The sequence below is a fragment of the Mytilus trossulus genome, chromosome 4, assembly GCF_036588685.1.
Source record: "Mytilus trossulus isolate FHL-02 chromosome 4, PNRI_Mtr1.1.1.hap1, whole genome shotgun sequence".
Taxonomy (NCBI): Eukaryota; Metazoa; Mollusca; class Bivalvia; order Mytilida; family Mytilidae; genus Mytilus; species Mytilus trossulus.
In genome coordinates, this window is record NC_086376.1 from 87,253,138 (window position 1) to 87,272,190 (window position 19,053).

At 30.5% G+C, this 19,053-nt stretch overlaps 1 protein-coding gene across 3 annotated transcripts; it reads right to left on the reverse strand.

Annotated features, from left to right (window-relative positions):
- Nucleotides 1-4,016: 4,016 nt before the first annotated feature.
- On the reverse strand, nucleotides 4,017-17,770 carry LOC134716221 (ubiquinone/menaquinone biosynthesis C-methyltransferase UbiE-like). 3 transcript variants are annotated; one of them, XM_063579080.1, is made up of 6 exons: nucleotides 17,629-17,770; nucleotides 9,520-9,641; nucleotides 6,953-7,087; nucleotides 5,331-5,466; nucleotides 4,671-4,763; nucleotides 4,017-4,388 (listed from the first exon to the last, which is right to left on the reverse strand). In XM_063579080.1, exons 2-6 carry the CDS (start codon nucleotides 9,622-9,624, stop codon nucleotides 4,207-4,209), a joined length of 651 nt encoding a protein of 216 aa, XP_063435150.1. In that variant the 5' UTR covers nucleotides 9,625-9,641; nucleotides 17,629-17,770; the 3' UTR covers nucleotides 4,017-4,206. The 3 variants fall into 3 exon arrangements, with proteins under 3 accessions (XP_063435150.1, XP_063435148.1, XP_063435149.1); XM_063579078.1 differs by lacking the exon at nucleotides 17,629-17,770 and adding an exon at nucleotides 13,068-13,134; XM_063579079.1 differs by lacking the exon at nucleotides 17,629-17,770 and adding an exon at nucleotides 13,058-13,079.
- Nucleotides 17,771-19,053: the final 1,283 nt, after the last annotated feature.

The window sequence follows — 19,053 nt, forward strand, 5'->3', positions numbered from 1 at the left end:
ATGGTAAACCTTATAAGCCTTATAAATTACTACTTAGGTATGAATGCGAATAACATGATTACATAGATATGGTCGCCAAAAATCATCACTGCCTTGGTAAAGGGATTGTGCAATTACATGTAGTTGCATGAAAAGTTACATACAGAATGAACTGTCGCGTATTATAACATGTAAAGAATACTTTACACTTCATAAGGAGAAAGACTGGAAAATGTATACACACATACATTCATACATAGTTCTATGGAAGTGAAATATGGCACGGACAATCTACATTTCTAACGAACAACTATTGTAAATATACAGTAAAAAACATTTGACATTACTTATTCAATGCTGAAATATGAAAATATATGAACTTTATATTAATTTTCTTTTTAGTAAAGTTTATATATAAAAAAGTGTAAAATTTTCAGAAAAAAGTATGGAAGAAGAAAAAACAAATCATAATGAATTACTTTTAGACAAAACAGTCAAGCTGAGAATTTAACCCACCGAAAAAAGTATACATTAACTAATTTTTTTTAATTCCCCGCTTTTTTTCAATTAAATATCTTTTAATTTAAACGATTAGTATAATTTTTTTAATCGCGGTCCGAAATTCGTCTGATATGTAATTTTTGGATTATGTACTATTCCCGATAAGACCTTTTGACTAGATGTAAATTAGCATTGTGGGTGATGCGTGTATAAAAGTACACGCTTAGAACATGTCTATACCAAGATATCTGGCAAAAAAATAACAGGTTTTTTTTCATTCGTTACGTTGAATGTTAAAGATGCGTATTTGGTTTTGTCAGGTTTAATGAACTTTTCCCTGTTTTATTTTATCTTATTTTTGATCTAATCGATTTACAGAACTTGACCATCTTAACACTACAATTATATTCTGAGGTTGGCTGGGAATCTCTTTTTGAAAGAAGAAGGAGAAGAAAATTACAGATGTTTTATAACATGAACCAAAAGCATGCACCAGAATATCTTTGTAATCTTGTACCTCCTTGTGTACAAAGTACAACCAACTACCCGTTGCGAAATGGTCATGATATTATTGTTCCATTTTGTAGACTTTCCCTTACTACTGAATCGTTTATTCCCTCTACTATACGTGAATGGAATAAACTTGATCCAAAAATTCGCAGTGTCGACTCTATTTCTAAATTTAAGAAAGAATTAAAAAACGATAGTCTAGTATGTAAAATTGAAACGTTTTATTTGTACGGCCCAAGGAAATTAAATATTATCTTAACGCAATTGCGATGTTCCGCTTCACCATTGAACAATGACCTATTTAGAGCTAACATTATAAATGATCCTTCTTGTCATTGTGGGTCCGATATTGAGGATGTCTACCATTACTTCTTCGTTTGCCCAAAATACACATTATGTAGGAAAAACTTATTCGATAACCTTAACTGGCTATCTGAAAACTTTGTTTTAGATACAAAACTATTAACTTGCGGACACTTGGAACTTTCGAACGAACAAAATATTAAAATTTTCAAACAAGTTCAGAATTACATAAAAAGGTCAAACAGATTTCTTATGCCTTGATAGAGCGTTATTATTATTGCTGTCACAGGACGTCATCGTTGTCATCAATCCACAAGTCATCGTCACAGAAGTATGCGATTTTTCAAACTTTCTTTTTCCTTTTTTACTTTGTCTCCTCTTTGTTCACCTATGAAAGCTAGTATTATATTGTATAAACTGTTTGTTTTATATGCATGTCCATTATATTATACTGTTATTGTAACTTTATATTGTATTATGGAAAAGACTTCATAAGTATGATTTACTTGTGTCTAATCCATTTTGCTTTAATTCAGCAAATAAAATATGTTTAAACTAAACTAAACTACAATTGCCTTATTTAAGGACAAATCAATAAACGAAAAAAGAAGTGTGACAGACAGCAAACAACGGAAAGTTCAGTTCTATGTCTATTCAAAATCAATTGGGTTTGAAATTAGCCATTTAAAATGAGACCCAAAAAGATATTGATCATTACGGTTCCATACACAATGGATTTTTCAATTGACATACGTGTAGAGGCAAAATTTCTTTTGCTTTATATTTACTGATGGCTGTTGCATGTTTCACAAGACTAAGTAATTTGTAATGAAAAATAAATATAACATATTGGTGAATATTGACTAGTTCGTTACTGCCACTTCAAAACGATAGAATCTTAATCTTATGAGTTTGAATGTCCCTCTTGTATCTTTTTTCCCTTTTTAAATACGACAGGAATTTTGCCTGATACCATGCCTTCGAATGGTTCCTATGAGAGCTGTATTATCTTTTTTTTTTCAATGTGCAATCAGCAACTTTCTCTATATGAGCTATCTGATTAATAATCTCAATATGACCGGATGTGTCTGTATATGTATACAACACATACACCTAACCGTAAGCGAAATCGAAACAATTGGTGCTCTTCAAACCGGTTGGAAGATTATTAAGCTAGTTTTATTTTTCTTACATTCGCTTCATTTTAGGGATAATAAGTAAAATGAATTATTTCTCAAACATACTACATTGTTGATTCTGGTTGGTAATGTCGTAGTTTTGTTTTTTGCCAAAGTGGTGTCACTTGCTCTTCGACTTTTTGTTTGTGTTTGCTCCTTAAAACATTTTCATTTTCGTTATTAAACAAATCAGAACTTGAATTAAAAATTATATTATTATAAACGTATATTTCAGGTGTCCGAAATGTTTTTTTGAGGAATAAGCGGATATTAAATTTTAACAAAATTATGATATTGTAACGACTGGACATAATAACGATATAAGGTCTAGAATAAGGATAGGAAACTATGAAAATGCAGGGTCGTGCACCTCCAACACGTCAAATAAGAAAATGTGTTATGATTGACAATGAAACCAACTGACGTAGAAGTTACAACGATTGATCATTTTGTGGCCTTCGATTCCCATTCCGTATAGCAGATGTAAAAGGTAAAAAAGAAAATGACAAAGGTAAAACAATTAAAAAAAAATAGGCCTGTGCAAACCAATAAATAAAAAAGAAATATGATATACAGCAACAAACAACAACCACTGAATAAAAGTCTCTTTGATGATGGCGATGGTCAAAATGTATATGATTCAATAATCTCATACAGACGTTGACGAGCTGTTATAACCGAAAAACGGGCAAATTTTATCTAAACCGGATAAGGAATCAGATATTTCTACTAGGGGGAAATATTCCTTTATTTGCAATTAGTTCCTAATTTTTCTTAGATCAAGTTATAATAAAAAGGTGTCAGTGCTAAAGCATTGACCTCCTGGTTGGTAGGTAATCGCATCTGAGTAATCGACCCTGCGGTAAAAAATAACTTCTAACGGTTCCTGTTTTAATGTATAGTATGCTCATTTCGGTAAAAAAAATTGTCTTCTCGGTAATGCACCAGGCACATATATTTTTTGATTCAAACAAAACCATACGAACACAGATTTAACCGAAACAGGACCATAAGTAACGCAAAACACGTACAAAAAAACAACACGTTTAATAATTTCATGAGTCTGAGGCGCTTTTCTGGATTTACCTTCATCAGGAACGCTCAAAGCCAAACATTTGAAATCCGAATAGGTATAAGTACCGAACCTGTTGATGAGTTATATGACAAAATATACCTAAAAATGAGCAAAATTCGTCTAAAGCCAACTTTGCCTGAGGTAGTTGAAACCTTAGTTTCTAAAAAATTTCAAAATTTATAAACGGATAATTTTAGAAAAATCGTTTGGAGATATTTTTTCTGAACTCCTATTCCCGATAATAACATTTTGACTAAATGGGAATTTCCATAGCAGGAGATGCGATCCCTGTCGATGCAACCCGACCCAGTCATACACCTTGTGTAGTTCATGCGAGTACTTCATGTTTGCTTTTTGCTTTCAGTCAAAGGACAATCTTCAGCAAATAATACCACTAATACGAATTTCGCCGTATCTAAACCTCTGATATTTTCTCAACAATGGCACAAAGGGTTAAGCACAAAAATAGCTGCATTTATTGTTTTTTATTGTTAAAAAAACGAACATAAATTGACGACATATATTTACATCATATTTTTACAAACACAATTAGTCATTTCGGCACAATTGAAAGACAATGCAAACTATTATAGTTTCATCTTTTGTAGGCTTATGGATACCATAAATCAGCAACTTATTCCTAATGTTAGTTTCTTCACACTATGATACTTCAAATATATACAAAACTCCAGCTTTGTTGAAGGCGTATTCTTGAATAACTGTTCGTTGTACCATTTGCCATTTCTGTTCATTTTCTAGTTTTCTCATCAGTGGTTCTAGAATATCATTATAACATGACATATAGATGTATTCCTCTCTCATTGCAATTATAATATATCCACCTGTAACGACAAATTAAATTTATAAAAAAAATTACTAATGTAAAAGTATTTAAACAAGAAAAATAACGCTCTAAGCTATATAAAAAAACAGAAACTAGAAACACGTAAAATCACATCAACAAACGATGACCATTGAACATCAGGTTTCTGACTTCGAACAGGTGCAAACAAATGCTGCGGGTTTACAGGTTTTAACAAGACTTTGTTACTATCATTATCACGTTTTATATCAATTATTTTCCTTTTTATCAAAAATGCTTTCAAAATATAAAAAAATCATACCTTTTTTAGTCAATCGAATCAGATCATGAAGTGCATCGGCAGGAATGTGTCCTAGTCCAAACCCACCAGAAGTAGTTATACAATCGTAAAAACCTGTGGATACAATATGATTTTTTTTTAATTTCTTTTAGGTATATCTTTAATGGCATTTATAGATTCAAATAGCATTTAGCAATTGAAAGAATAATGCTTAAAATTGTCCATTTGTATTCATATGACAAAAACATAACTGATCACCAATAGCCTAATGTTCCTATATTGTTCACCTAGATTCAATATTGAAACAAATTGTGCATGCTCAACAGAACTGCTTTCTGCTCCATACTGAATAATTCCAATCCGACTTTGACTTTTACATCTTAGTTAAGAAAGTATATTAGGTTTTTCCATAAACATGTGTTTTGTTAAGGGAATTCACATCCTTCAATTTAACCTTATTTTTTTCATGAAACAGAATGTTTCGTTCGAAAATCAGTGTAAACAATTAAAGAAGAAATACAGGTAATGTATTAATAAAGTTGATCTTAAAATTAGGCAAATCATAATCATCTATAGTTAATTTTGTTTGAAAAAAAATCAATCCGTTTTTAGTCGATTAATGAAAAAATCTCTGTATAAGGCATTCATAACCTTAGTCAAAGCATAGTCCATGATACTTACCATTTCGAGCTGGCATTGTATATTCACTGAGGAAATCACATATATAATTATTGTACAGATTCTTTTTTCTTGCTTGAGCCAACATTGAACCAGAGGGATCTAATGCATCAATATTAGTAAACCCCAACTGACGAAGCTACAATATAATGTTAGATTTGATTAATGTAACAATGTAGTTTACTCATTAAGCAAGCTATATTTCAATTTTGTTTCGTTTAATAATCTAGAAATTTTATTTATCTTAGTTATACCGTTTTCTAGGGATACCATTTTTAATTTATAAGCTTTGTCAATTGTCCTCTGTAGGCCAAAAAACATCTATTTATTGCAAAGCCTATGATAATTTTCCACAGATTCACCTGCAAGTTACCTGTCCATTTAAACTTTTGTAAGTTCTATTGTCCCATCTAACAAATACAACACCTTTTGTTCTCTGTTTAGTTTATTCAATGGGACCTTTAAATTTCTTGCAAGAGAAATCTATCAGTCACTGATTAATTTACCTGGACAAAAAAATGAACTGTCAATGATAGAAATACATGTACAAATAAGTAATTATAAAACTGCATGTGATGTTGTATTTATTCAATCAATAAAACATTTTCAATTTGTTTGATATAAACACTGATTGAAAAATTTAAAGTTGATTTCTGATCAAATTTCAACATTTTACCTATTAAAATTTGCTATTCTTTAGTCTGTTTACAAATAAAAACTTATGATAATGTTTAGATAAAGGTCTTCATAAATGTATTCTTTATAACTGAAGAACCATGAAAAACATGCAGATTCTTTGAAACATACATGCATGCAGTACTTAAAAAAAAAATCAGACATAAACTTTTTATAATTAAATCTGTGCTTATATTGAACAAATTGAATATATATTATTGATATTGAATAAAGACTGTATCACATGCAGTTTATGTGAGTTTATATATGTATTTCAATCAACAAAGGATATTTTTTTTTTGGTCAGGCAAATTAATCAATGAGTGATAGATTTCTCCTAGAAGAAATTTAAATGTCCAAGTGAATAAACTACACAGAGAACAATAGCTATTGTATTGATTCAATGGGACAGGTAAACTTGCAAAAGTTTAAATACCTTGGTAAAGAGCAGACGACTCTGTGGAAAACTTTCATTTGGTTCGCTATAAATAATGAAACTTAAATGTAATTATTTTTACATATGCCATGGCAATAGTAAGTTCATCCAAATAAAATACTTTAATGAAAAGATGTGCATACCAACTGTGAGTTTAACTTGCCATTTGAAAATGCCAGGAAAACATCACCACAAATGCAAGGAAAACTAGTCCCGTTTAACATATATTTTTGTATGGCTATTACCATGGAAGATTCTGATATTATGTTCTAAAAACGACATCGTTCATTTTATGTCTGCCTTAGTAAGTTTTGTTTCGGGTGATTAAATTTAATTTGAATACTTGTATGCATTGTAAAAGATAACTATTAAATGGCGTCTTGTTTTGGTCTAATGGCAGCTTTAACAAAAGCAGTATAACAGAACTTGAGTAAATCTGCAGTAAGAGTATAAATTCCATCTGTGCAATTTTAAAACCCTTTAAAACTGTTGTTGTTATAATTCACCTCCTCACCTCTTGAGAGACTTTACCAGTTCCTGCTGCCACATCTAATATTTGAACTGTTGGTCGACGATTTGGTTCGAAAACTTCTGCAGCAGCTTGAGCCGCTATATGAGGCCCTTTATATCCGTTGTCTACTGATAGGTGCTGCAAAAAAAAATATAAAGGATTGGTATCTAATGTCGAATGTACTTTTTGAAACATAAGATTAAAGTCAAGGACGTTTGGAAAAGGTCAAAATAGCATTTTTTTGAATCTCGACTTTTTCAAAATATCAAATATGGTTTCTAAGCCGGATATCAAAATATAGAACTAAGACATAAACACAATCATAAAGTATGAAAACTTGGAAACGGCTTAAATACTGATTATCAAATCATTAATGTATAAAAAAAAAACAACAATTGAATCTTATTCAATTGCACCAAAGTGAGACACAACCACTGTTCTAGTATACTGTTATTGTTTATCCAATCATTTTGATCATCGTATGATAGATTCTATGACAATCAAGATGCTCCAAATTGTATTTTAATAGTGAAATTTATTGGCCAAACAAGTGTTCTGTATAGAAAGTGTGCAAATACTGACTAATGAGATTTATTTTATTCATTTGCTAAATATTTCAGCATGATGTATCTAATTCTAAGATCTTTCGACTTGGGCCTAAAATTGTTTCATTGTTTTAGGTACTATTGTTTTTAAATACAGCCTTGGTTCGAACTTCCTCGTCGAACGTCTACTTTGCATCGGTAAAAGTAAGGTAGGATATCAGCTTAATTTATATTATCATTATCCACGGTATAAGCCACAAATCAGTCTTTGTTCTGTAACGTAATTAAATTTTAAGTTTTCAGTACTTTCAATAAGTATTATCATAATTCCGAATTATTTCTATATCAAGTATTGTTAACTAATTAGATCGTAGATGTACGTTGAAAACATACCAATAAACAAAGCTTCAACAAATCTATTTAAATGGTCAAGTAATTCATTATTTTACCTTATATTGTACCTATAAATATATCACTTCTAAATTTAAAAGGGTGTCCTATTTATTTTTACATTATCAGTGTAAGTGACGTATGTGTCAGCTGATAACGAGATACTATAAAACCAACGGTTTGATATGGTGCAGTCCTTTTTATCTCATTTGTGCGAACTGAACAGGTTGTGTTAGATTATTCATTCGGAACCCCTTGGACTTATTCGATACTACTTCAAACATATAATTGTGACCAAGATAAAAAGCTGAAATGTTCCGAAAGTAAGAACCGGAAATGGAAATAAGGATGATAGCATAGAGTGCAAAATATTATCATAGCAATTGCTTATATCAATAAAAAAAGTCAATATTTTGTACATTACTTGAGTTAAACTAATTACAATAAGTCTTGTCTTTTTAAGATTTTATAAAAGAAACTGTTGTAAATTTTGAAATGCATATCAGTAATATTTTATGCTATCATTATCCTTTGATTCTAGTATAACGCAGACATATAACTTATTTATTATTACAAAGTCTTTAATAGTCATTGTATCTTTTCTCTCGTGGACAGCCATCAGACAGTTTGATATACTGTTGACTAACTATTTGAATCGGGTCAGATCAACAAGTTCAAAATATAAGGTGTAGTATCCTATATTTCAACTTAAACTTCTCCTTTCCGACCAAAACAACGCCAATAATAAACATTAGTAAATACCTGTAAGAGATAACCTATATAGCAGTGGTTGTTACGAATATTGGTCACGAGTTTTAAGCAAAATTATGAATTACTATGAAAGTTGACTGAGGTTAAATACTTGGTCGAGTTACAGGCACAAATCCTTCAAAAATGTAGGCAAACTTATAAATTAAGGTATAATCTTAATGTTCAGTATAAAAAAGTTTAACAAGAATACCGTACTCCAAAGTATATTCAAAAAGGGGGGAGTTGGGACGTGTAAGATATGTATAACATCTGTAAAGATATGATTTGTCGTTCACCCATCATTACTAGTGTTTTATAAAGACATTATGTTAGCATAACCATTAAACATTTTAATATAAATTACAATATGCAATAAACATATACCAATAAGAACATGTCATATATTACAAATAAGACTACTAACTACCATAATTTTGATAACGTGTGCATCAAAGTGTCTATAAGGAATTGTACGGACTACAACAATGATCAAAACTCATATCGTACGCGATTACTAACGATAACCACTGAATAACAGGTTGCTGGCCACTGGTAGTACCATAACCTTCGACAATGGTGTAACAGCACAACATAAGAACAGTATGATCTAATAGGGAAAATACCAAAAACAACTGCATGCAATAAATTTGGCATACAACATGGTGTAACAGCACAACATAAGAACAAAATGAAAGAAAATTAGTTAAAAACGGTCTGCCTCAATCTTCCGACAGCAACGAAGTGCAAAACAAGCTAACAATAACAAAAAGACATTAAAAAATTAAATGATCTACGAGTTCTTTCAGTTACAGAAAGCTAGTTCAAAGCCAACTACAACTAATAAATTTATCATAGAAAGCGTTAACGTAATCATGTATGCCTTACCTCGTCATATTTGCCTGTCTGGGCCCAATTATTGTAGTATTTTAGTAGATCTTCAGTTGAGTGGCTTCCTTTAAATAATGTGTCATTTACTTTTAAGGCTTCCATATTGTTTTCCAGAATATCTGAAAGAGAAAAAGATTCTATGGAAAAGACTTCCAAGAGGGATGTATTGTGCTACAAAAGAAAATGTTGCAGAGCAAGTCCATTAGAACTACTGCTGATGCAATATTAAAGCTGCTAGTATGCCTGAACAACATCATTACCTTGAAACGGTGACGAAATAACAAATGTCTGACTTCTTAACTGTCATCTTGTGGATTGGGCAGTGCGTTACAGGGGAAATGGAATGCACTTAATCATTCATCGTTTCGATGCAGGTTTGGAACAAACTATTTTTCCATTTAGAAGTGGAAGATGGAAAATTGGTTTTGATAGACAAATGTGACATAAGATATCTTGTTTTATAAAAAAAAATGTTAAATAGATTATATTTAGTTGATTTTGTCCATTAAATACTAAGATATAAAATAAATGAACAGTCAACATTATATTTTATAATCGTTACTTAGATTCTATTTTGTTGAATTGTCCAGTCAATGCTCAAAAATTAAAAAAAAATGAAGCATCATTTTTTCTTATTTTCTTGAAAATTTGAGTTTTGAATTACAATCAAATTTAAGTCATGTAATAAAAAGCAAAAAAGATTACATTGGTTATAAAAGTTGTAAAATAATGATATATTTTATCAAAAAATATTTTTGATCAATTATCAAGCATGTTCATGTTTCTTTCCATTAGAAAGGATCTCGTGCAGGCTAATTTTTTCTCTTATTTCAAACGACTATCTATTTCCATACAAATCAGTTTTGTTTGATTTTTTCATTTCAAACAAGTCTGCATACGGATACACATAAGAAATATATCATTTCAGCCCAAATTAATGTCCATTCAATATGACATTGTAGCGGAATTTGACGGTTTCTGATTTCAGTTGCATGTTTGACAAGACAATAGTCCGACTTCGCTTCAATCAAATACAGTGTTATCAGAAAGGTGCATTTATTCTAAGTTAAACAATTGTAAAAGAGGAATGAAAGATACCAGTCAAACTCATAAATCGAAAATAAACTAAGCGGTTATAAAATAGATTCCATGCGTGCGGGTTTTTTTTTCCAAGTAGATAGACCGGAATGTAGGCAGATTTAAACAGGGGATAATTTAGATCTGATTCTAACCGGACGTGTCTGTATATATGTACATTCCGAAAGCCAGCAGTAAACGCAAGCAAAATCGAAACGGTATGCGTTTCCTCAAAATTGACATTCATTACTTATATATGAAAAAATAGGTACGAATTCTGATAACTTCGATAACGCATACGAAAAAAAATACTTTTACTGCTCATCTAGAACAATTGTTTTATAAACATGATACAAACAATATCAACGATATATGCATCTACCGCATGATATCTTTTTTAAATGTACATGTAATCTAATGCAAAATGAACACAAAAAAGGAAAAACTAGCGTCTAGTAAATGATAAAAGATGTTAGAAAATAACTCTCTACTTGGAGTTTAAATAAATTAAATAGGTTTTGAGTTGCGACAATTTTGCCCCTCCATACTGCAATAAAACGTTAATTTGTGCAAGTGGAAGTTTTAAATATGTTCACAATTTTTAAGGAATCCATAATTGTGACCCGCCATGACATTTGCAGGCTTATGGAGGTAGAACGTCATTGTTAATTTTTTAACTACATAATAATTTTATTCATCAAATATTGCTTGTCATTGGTAGAAAAATTAAAAACATGATAAATATCGAGATTCAATGAAATACGTATTTGTGAAGAAGAGATTAAAACATTCCTTGGCTTCTTTTTTGCGGACGCCGAACTATACATCATATATAAGTTTTGAAGAAGTTTGACTTTATCGTTTTAATTGAAAAATATTTGAATCTACATTTCAAATTGATATAAAAAAATCAAATTTCTGCTCTAAAGATTTCCTTTCATAAATGATGTCTGAAATAAATCCATGATAAATGTACCGCATCGAATACTTATAAGAGAACACCTACTTATAAACGGTTACGCGTCGCATACTATGTTTAGAGACATGCATAATAAATCTCAATTAAAAAAGAAATTCTGAGAGCTTAGTTTGACAACTTTTAAATTAACTTCATTTCAACAAGTTTAAATAACATGTTTCAAATTGAGCTACAAACAAAACAAAAATGCTCCTAAAGATTTTCTTTCAAAAATGAAGTCTGGAAAATATCCATAATAAATGCACCATATCAAATGCATATATGAGAACACCTACTTATAAATGTTACGCTTCGCATACTATGCTTAGAGACATAGATAATAAATCTAAATTAAAAGAAGGAATTCTTAGAGCTTACTTTGACAAATTTCAAACTAACTTCATTTCAACAAGTTTAAATTACATGTTCTAAAATAGAGCTAAGAATTGTTTGTATTGTAGTAAATTTAATTTTTTGAAATTTTATTCAAATATGCTATTGAACACCACTAAGAGCCAATAAATACAATAATTTTGTATTTTATATATTAGTGACTTCAACAAATAAAAGTCGTCATAAAACAGTCTCATTTCCATACCGTTATTCGAATTGACTCGTTTCATTGCTTTTACAACAAGTATGTCATAATAACATGACAGAGAGTTTGTTTCTGAATATTCTACATAAATATACAAAAAGCAATTTTTAGACAATTTTCCCTCCTAAGCCTGGAAATGGCTAGTCACATATAATTTACGGCGTTTTTATCACAATGACGTTCTACCTCCATAAGCCTTGATATGTCGTGGCTGGTCACATATTTGCACCAGCTTAATTTATGCATTAAAACATCAATATAAACTGCAGTTTTTATGGTTATGTTACGCACGGACTTCATATTTAGTGGTACTCTATCATAGATTTTACTAAAATATTGGGACCCAATTTAAAATTGCTTGAATTCAATAGTAACCCTCCACAAAAACTTTCATGTTTCTGTTACAGACATTTTCGGAGAAAATTATTACATTTTATATTGAGACTTGCATTTCATGTTCTTTCATTTCTTTAATTTATCTTTTTTTTTAATAGAACATTAAGTTATGCCTTTTGTTATTTCATATAAAAAAAAATCGTTACATAAGTTATTTGAACATAAATATTAATTGAAACATAAAAGAAAAATAGAAATTTGCTTTGCCTGTAAAATTGTGGGTCTTTTTCCTTCATATAAAATCAATTGGCTTACAATATACGTTAGTCTTAAAAAAAATAATCATAACAAAATATATAATATAGCAATAAAATATCAAATATCAATATCAAAGAAAAAATATTAGCCACATTTAGAAAAAAAACTAGAGAGAGATAGAGTCTTAACCTATGAAAATACATATCTTATTCAGACTTGAAACAAATAAAAACTTATAATTGTATAAAGCAAAACAAAATCATTTAAATACAAATACTTTATTAAAATCTCTAAAGAGACATAATTACCCATTCTTACCAGCGCAGTGATGTCTTTTAGAATACTGGGCTAACAGAGGACAAGAACGCATTTATATATAATCAATCTGACCCACAAAACTAGTTAAAACCAGAACAAGTGACGATACGCGTTTATTTTTAACTTTAGGAGTCTTCGTTTTTAAACTTTAAAATGATTTTATGGGGGGTCATAAGTACTGAATTTGCTATTTCTTGCTATATAAGCTTTTTCTATAGCTAGTGTGATTAGTTCGAAAACATTTGTGGTGATTAGCATGATTTTTAAAACAAATTATGAAACAAGTAAACAAACTCTGTAGAAGAACATCTATATCTCTTTAAAAATGTGAAAAATTAAAAAAAAAACATATTTGTCCTAGTTTAAATACATATGAGTAATTTATATATACTGCTAATTTGTTTAATAAACACCACTTAGGCCTTGAACGAAACGTCTGTTATCTGTGTATTTCGCAATAACTATATGTGTATGAAACGATAACTAGTTATTTTTCTATAAAGAGTGTTCTGATGTTATGCCTAGGCAACGAGAATACATGGGATTCGTCTTAAAATCAAAGAAAATCATAAAATTACCAAAACCTAGTCAAATTTAAAAGAAAATTGTTCAAATTTAGATACACAAAATAAAAGCAAATCACTATGTTGATAAGGAGGCCTTTTTCCCACTAAAGAGGAGGTCTCAATCATATTTAACTTTTATTTTCATTTAAGCATGTCTTTCAATGGCCTTATGGTGTTTTTCAACTTTTTTCAATTTGTATTACAATTTATTTTAACAAATCATTCATGTCATCGCTTACAACGCCATTACAAAAAACAAAAACAAAAACAGAGAGTTCACTAGAAGGACAGACTACATTACCAGTATTGCTGAATGGAAGGAAAACAAAACGAATTATCGGTCACTTGGTCATTATCTTTAAGAATAAATTATTTAATTCAAAACGTGAAATTCTGGACATACATCCATAATAATACGATGTTAGATCTGAGAGGACGTATTGCACCGAAAAGGTAAAGGAACTCACAATGATGGAGGACGTATGAACGGTTGCCTCTGAATAGAAACGGTTTATTGATTACAGTTATACATGTCTCAATTATATCTAATTTTTATTTCATGTACGCATGTCTTTCAACGGCCATACAGTGTTTTTTTTTACATTTTTCCAATTTGTATTACAATATTGTTTAACAAATCATTCATGTCATCGCTTACAACGCAATAATCATAAACAAAAACAGAAAGTTCACTTGAAGAAAATACTACGTTACCTGTATTGCTGAATAGAAGGAAACATGGCGAATTATCTTTCACCTGGGTATTATCTTTAAGAATAAATGTTTTAATTCAAAACGGGAAATTCGGGACATACATCCATAATAATACGATGTTGGATCGGAGCGGACGTACGGCACCGAAAAGATAAACAAATTCCCAATGATAAAATCACAAAAATACTGAAATCAGAGGAAAATCAATACGGAAAGTCCATAATTACATGGCAAAATCAAATAACAAAACGCATCAAAACGAATAGACAAGAACTGTCATATTCCTGACTTGGTACAGGCATTTTCAAATGTAGAAAATGGTGGATTAAACCTGGTTCTATAGCGCTAACCCTCTCTCTTTAATAACAGTCTCATCAAATTCCGTTATATTTACACGATGCGTTAAATAAACAGTCACAATTAATAAAATAGTCAAAATATGGGTACATCAGTCATCATCGATAACAATTTTAAAAGGGGACAATTTAACAGAACACAAAAACATCTATCTACGAACACATGGATTGACTTGAGTGTCTGAAGTCATAAAATGTGTATACGTCACATAAATGGCTGCCTCTGAATTGGCAAAGAAAGCTAAGAAACATCGCTGATTAATCACTCACTTGCAAGTGAATAATTGAACCTCATTCATATTTTTTTTTGTCTTCTTTATACAATCGTTTATTTTCTTTTCAGTTCTGTTTATGTTCAAACAAAAAGACATCGAAACCTTAAGTGGTTCAAATAAATCGTTTTCGTTTAAATGTGTTTGCTTCCTTCTCTAGTTTCTGCATGTTGACTCCACACTTCATCCAATCTAATTAACAATTGTCATAGGGTAACACCCGTACAGTTGTAAGAACTGTTAAGTTGACATGAAATATTGTCGATACACTCATGTTCTGTACATAAATTGTTAATCTTTTTTATTTTCAAAACACGAATGTTTGTCTTCACAGATTGTCTTATTCATATTTTGCGAAACTTTTCGGAATATTCGGTTTATAGTGTTCAGTGTTTTGAGTCAAGCGTCGATGGTAAGTTTTTATGCAGACGAAACAATCGTCTGGTGTACTAACTTATAAGCCTGGTATATTTAATGAATTTTTACAACCACTGGGTCGCTGCTATTGTTTGTGGACATTTTGTTTACGAGAGTTTAAACAACAAAGAAGTCAGAACGTTTGTGTTGACTAGAAATACCATTGGTATAATTATAGTCTGTAAATGTACTATTTATGAAATGCTTAATTATTTGAAAAAACTAAGGTTTTCTTCCAAAATGCATATATTACCGTAGCCCCGTTTCGTACAACTTTTCTGAATTTTCAGTTATGTTGTTCTTCAACAGCATATTGAGTTAGGCTTAAAACTGTATTGATTCGATGTGAAGACAAATCGCGAGTCCGACGCAACCATTTATAAGCCTTATATATATATTTGATAAGAACTAGATTTTAAAACCAGTGGGTCGATATCACGGCAGATAGTCGTTTCGTTCCCGACTGTGTCACCAGTCTAGTATTCAACACTCTTGCGTTGATTATTATTTTTAGGATATATTTTTTTAGAAAATTCGAATGTGACGTCATTAAATAAAGGCAACAGTAGTATACCGCTGTTCAAAACTCATAAATCCATAGACAAAAAACAAAAGCGGGGTAACAAACTAAAACTGAGGGAAACGCATTAAATATCAGAGGAGAACAAATACACAACATTAAAATGTAACACACACAGAAACGTACTACGCATTAGACAAAATCCTATGAGAATAACAAATATACCATCAAAACCAAATACCTGAATTTGGGATAGACAAGTACCGTGACACGTCTTATAGTAATGTGAATTTACACTCAACAATAAGAGAAAACAAACGACACAACAGAAACACAACGTTAAAATGTAACACATACAGAAACGAACTATAATATAGCAATGGCCATATTCCTGACCTGTCATGTAATGTTATCATTTTAATGTTACATTAAACATTGCAATAAAAGCGGGAGGTTTGGCATGCCACAAAAACAGGTTCAACCCACCATTGTTTTCTTAAAATGTCCTGTACCAAGTCAGGAAAATGACCATTGTTATATCATAGTTCTTTTCTGTGTGTGTTACATTTTAATGTTGTTTTTCTGTTGTGTCGTAGTTCTCCTCTCATATTTTATTTATTTCCCTCAGTTTCAGTTTGTAACCCGGATTTGGTTTTTTTCTCAATCGATTTTTTAATTTCGACCAGCGGTATACTACTGTTGCCTTTATTGCGGTCGATTTCACCAAAGTCATTAATTCTTTTATTTGCTGTTTCTCGATAAGCAGGCAGCAAATCAAAATACTGTCCAGGTAGAATGACATTTCTTTGAGCAAAATAATTCTTCATGAAAGTGTTGAATTCCTAAATATATGGTCAAATTAAATTTAACACTGTAATAGGACGCTAGCTTATGTACAAAATAGCCAAATTTAAGGTTTCTCTATAATTTATTCATGTTTCTTTAAATAATCATTAGATATCTAAACCAAATAATAAAACCTCTTGATATCAGACAAAAAGATGTGGTGTGAATGTCAAAAAGATGTGGTGTGAGTGTCAAAAAGATGTGGTGTGAATGTCAAAAAGATGTGGTGTGAATGTCAAAAAGATGTGGTGTGAATGTCAAAAAGAAAACTATCTGACAGAATTCAAATAATATGGATGTAATACATTTGACCTGTTTCACAGTGGTCATTTCTGTATTTGGCCAATTTGATATACAACATAGGAATATATTTATGTCTCTGTTTCATTAATTTAAAAAGTCACATTCTTACCTACCAAACACATGCTTAGGACTTTAATTGGATATAAGAACTTTACATATGTTTATCGTAATGTAGCGGGAAATTGAGTATTGTCATGTCAAGTTCGAATTATATTTGTTCTCAAATTATTCGGCTAACAGTTGTCCGACTTGGAAAAAATAAACGCAGATCGAGACGATTTTGACGTTTTGGTGTTGATCTTTTCGGAGTAATGCCCTTAGTTTTAGAAAAGATCTTTTTTTTTCAAATTCAATACAAAGGAATTTAATACATACACTTGATTTATTGCGTTTTGCTTATCATTCAGATATATTTTCAAGAAGACTCGGGAAGACAAGGATAATCATAAATATTATATACTTCGTCGATGTTTTGGAATACAAATAAACAGAATAAAATATTATTTAGTCAAAACAATATAACGAAACTGGGGACTGAAATTCTGATAAAGTATATTGTGCACTTACCCTATATTATCTACCAGTTGAAAATCTGATGGAACAAATAAAAGTTTATCTTGTTTTATATGGATATGAAAATCGAATATCTTCAAAACAAATGTAAAGACGTAAACAGGTGACATGTGACGCTGTTTACATCTAACACGCTGTCAATAGAAAAGGATAGCAAGCATTTCTATTTATACATATTCTGCGTATTTAAATAAAATATAAAATAGGACATAACAACAGCTGACTATAATATGACGAGTTAACTATGACACAACTGTTTGTACAGAATTTCAATTGGAACTTTTTATGAAAATATTTAAATAACGAAAAATTTAACTTATTTAATCGTCGTGTACAATAAATAATGATTTGCAATTTCCGCTCGTCTGAATATTCATGATTTTTTTTTTAATGAAATATAAACAACAAACAATTAAAGTGAGTAAAGTGTCCCTTTTCATGTTAAAAGTCAAATCACAAAAATACTGCACTCCGAGGAAAATTCAATCGGGAAGTCACTGATCACATGGCAAAATCAAATGAAAAAAACACATCAAAAACGAATGGACAAGAACAATCAGATTCCTGACTTGGTACAGGCATTTTCAAATGTAGAAAATGGTGGATTGAACCTGGTTTTATAGCGGTAAAACTCTTACTTTTATGACAGTCGCATCAAATTTCGTTCTTTTTTCAACGATGCGTGAACAAAAGAGACATAATCGGCACACATGGTACAATAGTCAAAATATGGTTACAGCAGTCATCCCTGTGTTACAGTCTCAAGACAAACAAACATATACAAAAAATACAGAAAGCATCTATCAAATTAAAAAACACATTCCTTGTTTCGCGTGTTGGGCGTCAGAAATACAAACGTCACAAAAAATAAATTGTGTCGTTCAATATCTTTACAAAACCATTATAATTTCACATGGAGATGGTAGTATGAAGGGTTATAAAATAAAAAGTTATGTAAGAATTGATTACAGAAACAGACTGAGATAAAAAAAAAAAATAAAAAATAAAAAAAAAAAAAATAGCATACCATTTCCTACAACTGCCTTTCTACTGTACAAAAGAAAACTGAATGGGAATACACACTATCTCGAGATAAGACATTTCCATTACTATATGCATGCTACATCTTTGATAAATAGCGAAATAAGAGACAGTATATGTAATTGTATTGTCTTTCAAAATTAAAGATAATTCTGTTACACACTAATGCAAGTGGGAAGTCTGAATTCAAATTTTCTGAAGAAATCATTAATCACATTTGGGAATTTAGTGCCAAGTTTTATTCAACACAAATAAACCATTGTCAATTTGTTTGCACTTTTAGATCTTTTTTTTTGTGCATTTTTTAAGATTCACTTAAAAAAACACAGTCTTGAAAAGGGTTCCTTCATTTAATATGCAAGGAAATAATAATAGCAA

Excerpts from the sequence above, each read along its gene's own strand:
- LOC134716221 (XM_063579078.1), bottom strand. The coding sequence starts at position 13,119 with ATGCGTTCTTGTCCTCTGTTAGCCCAGTATTCTAAAAGACATCACTGC. Across the intron at positions 5,467-6,952 it reads CTGGTAAAGTCTCTCAAGAG|CTTCGTCAGTTGGGGTTTAC; the intron begins GTGAGGAGGTGA and ends ATTATATTGTAG. Across the intron at positions 4,389-4,670 it reads GATTCGATTGACTAAAAAAG|GTGGATATATTATAATTGCA; the intron begins GTATGATTTTTT and ends TTGTCGTTACAG.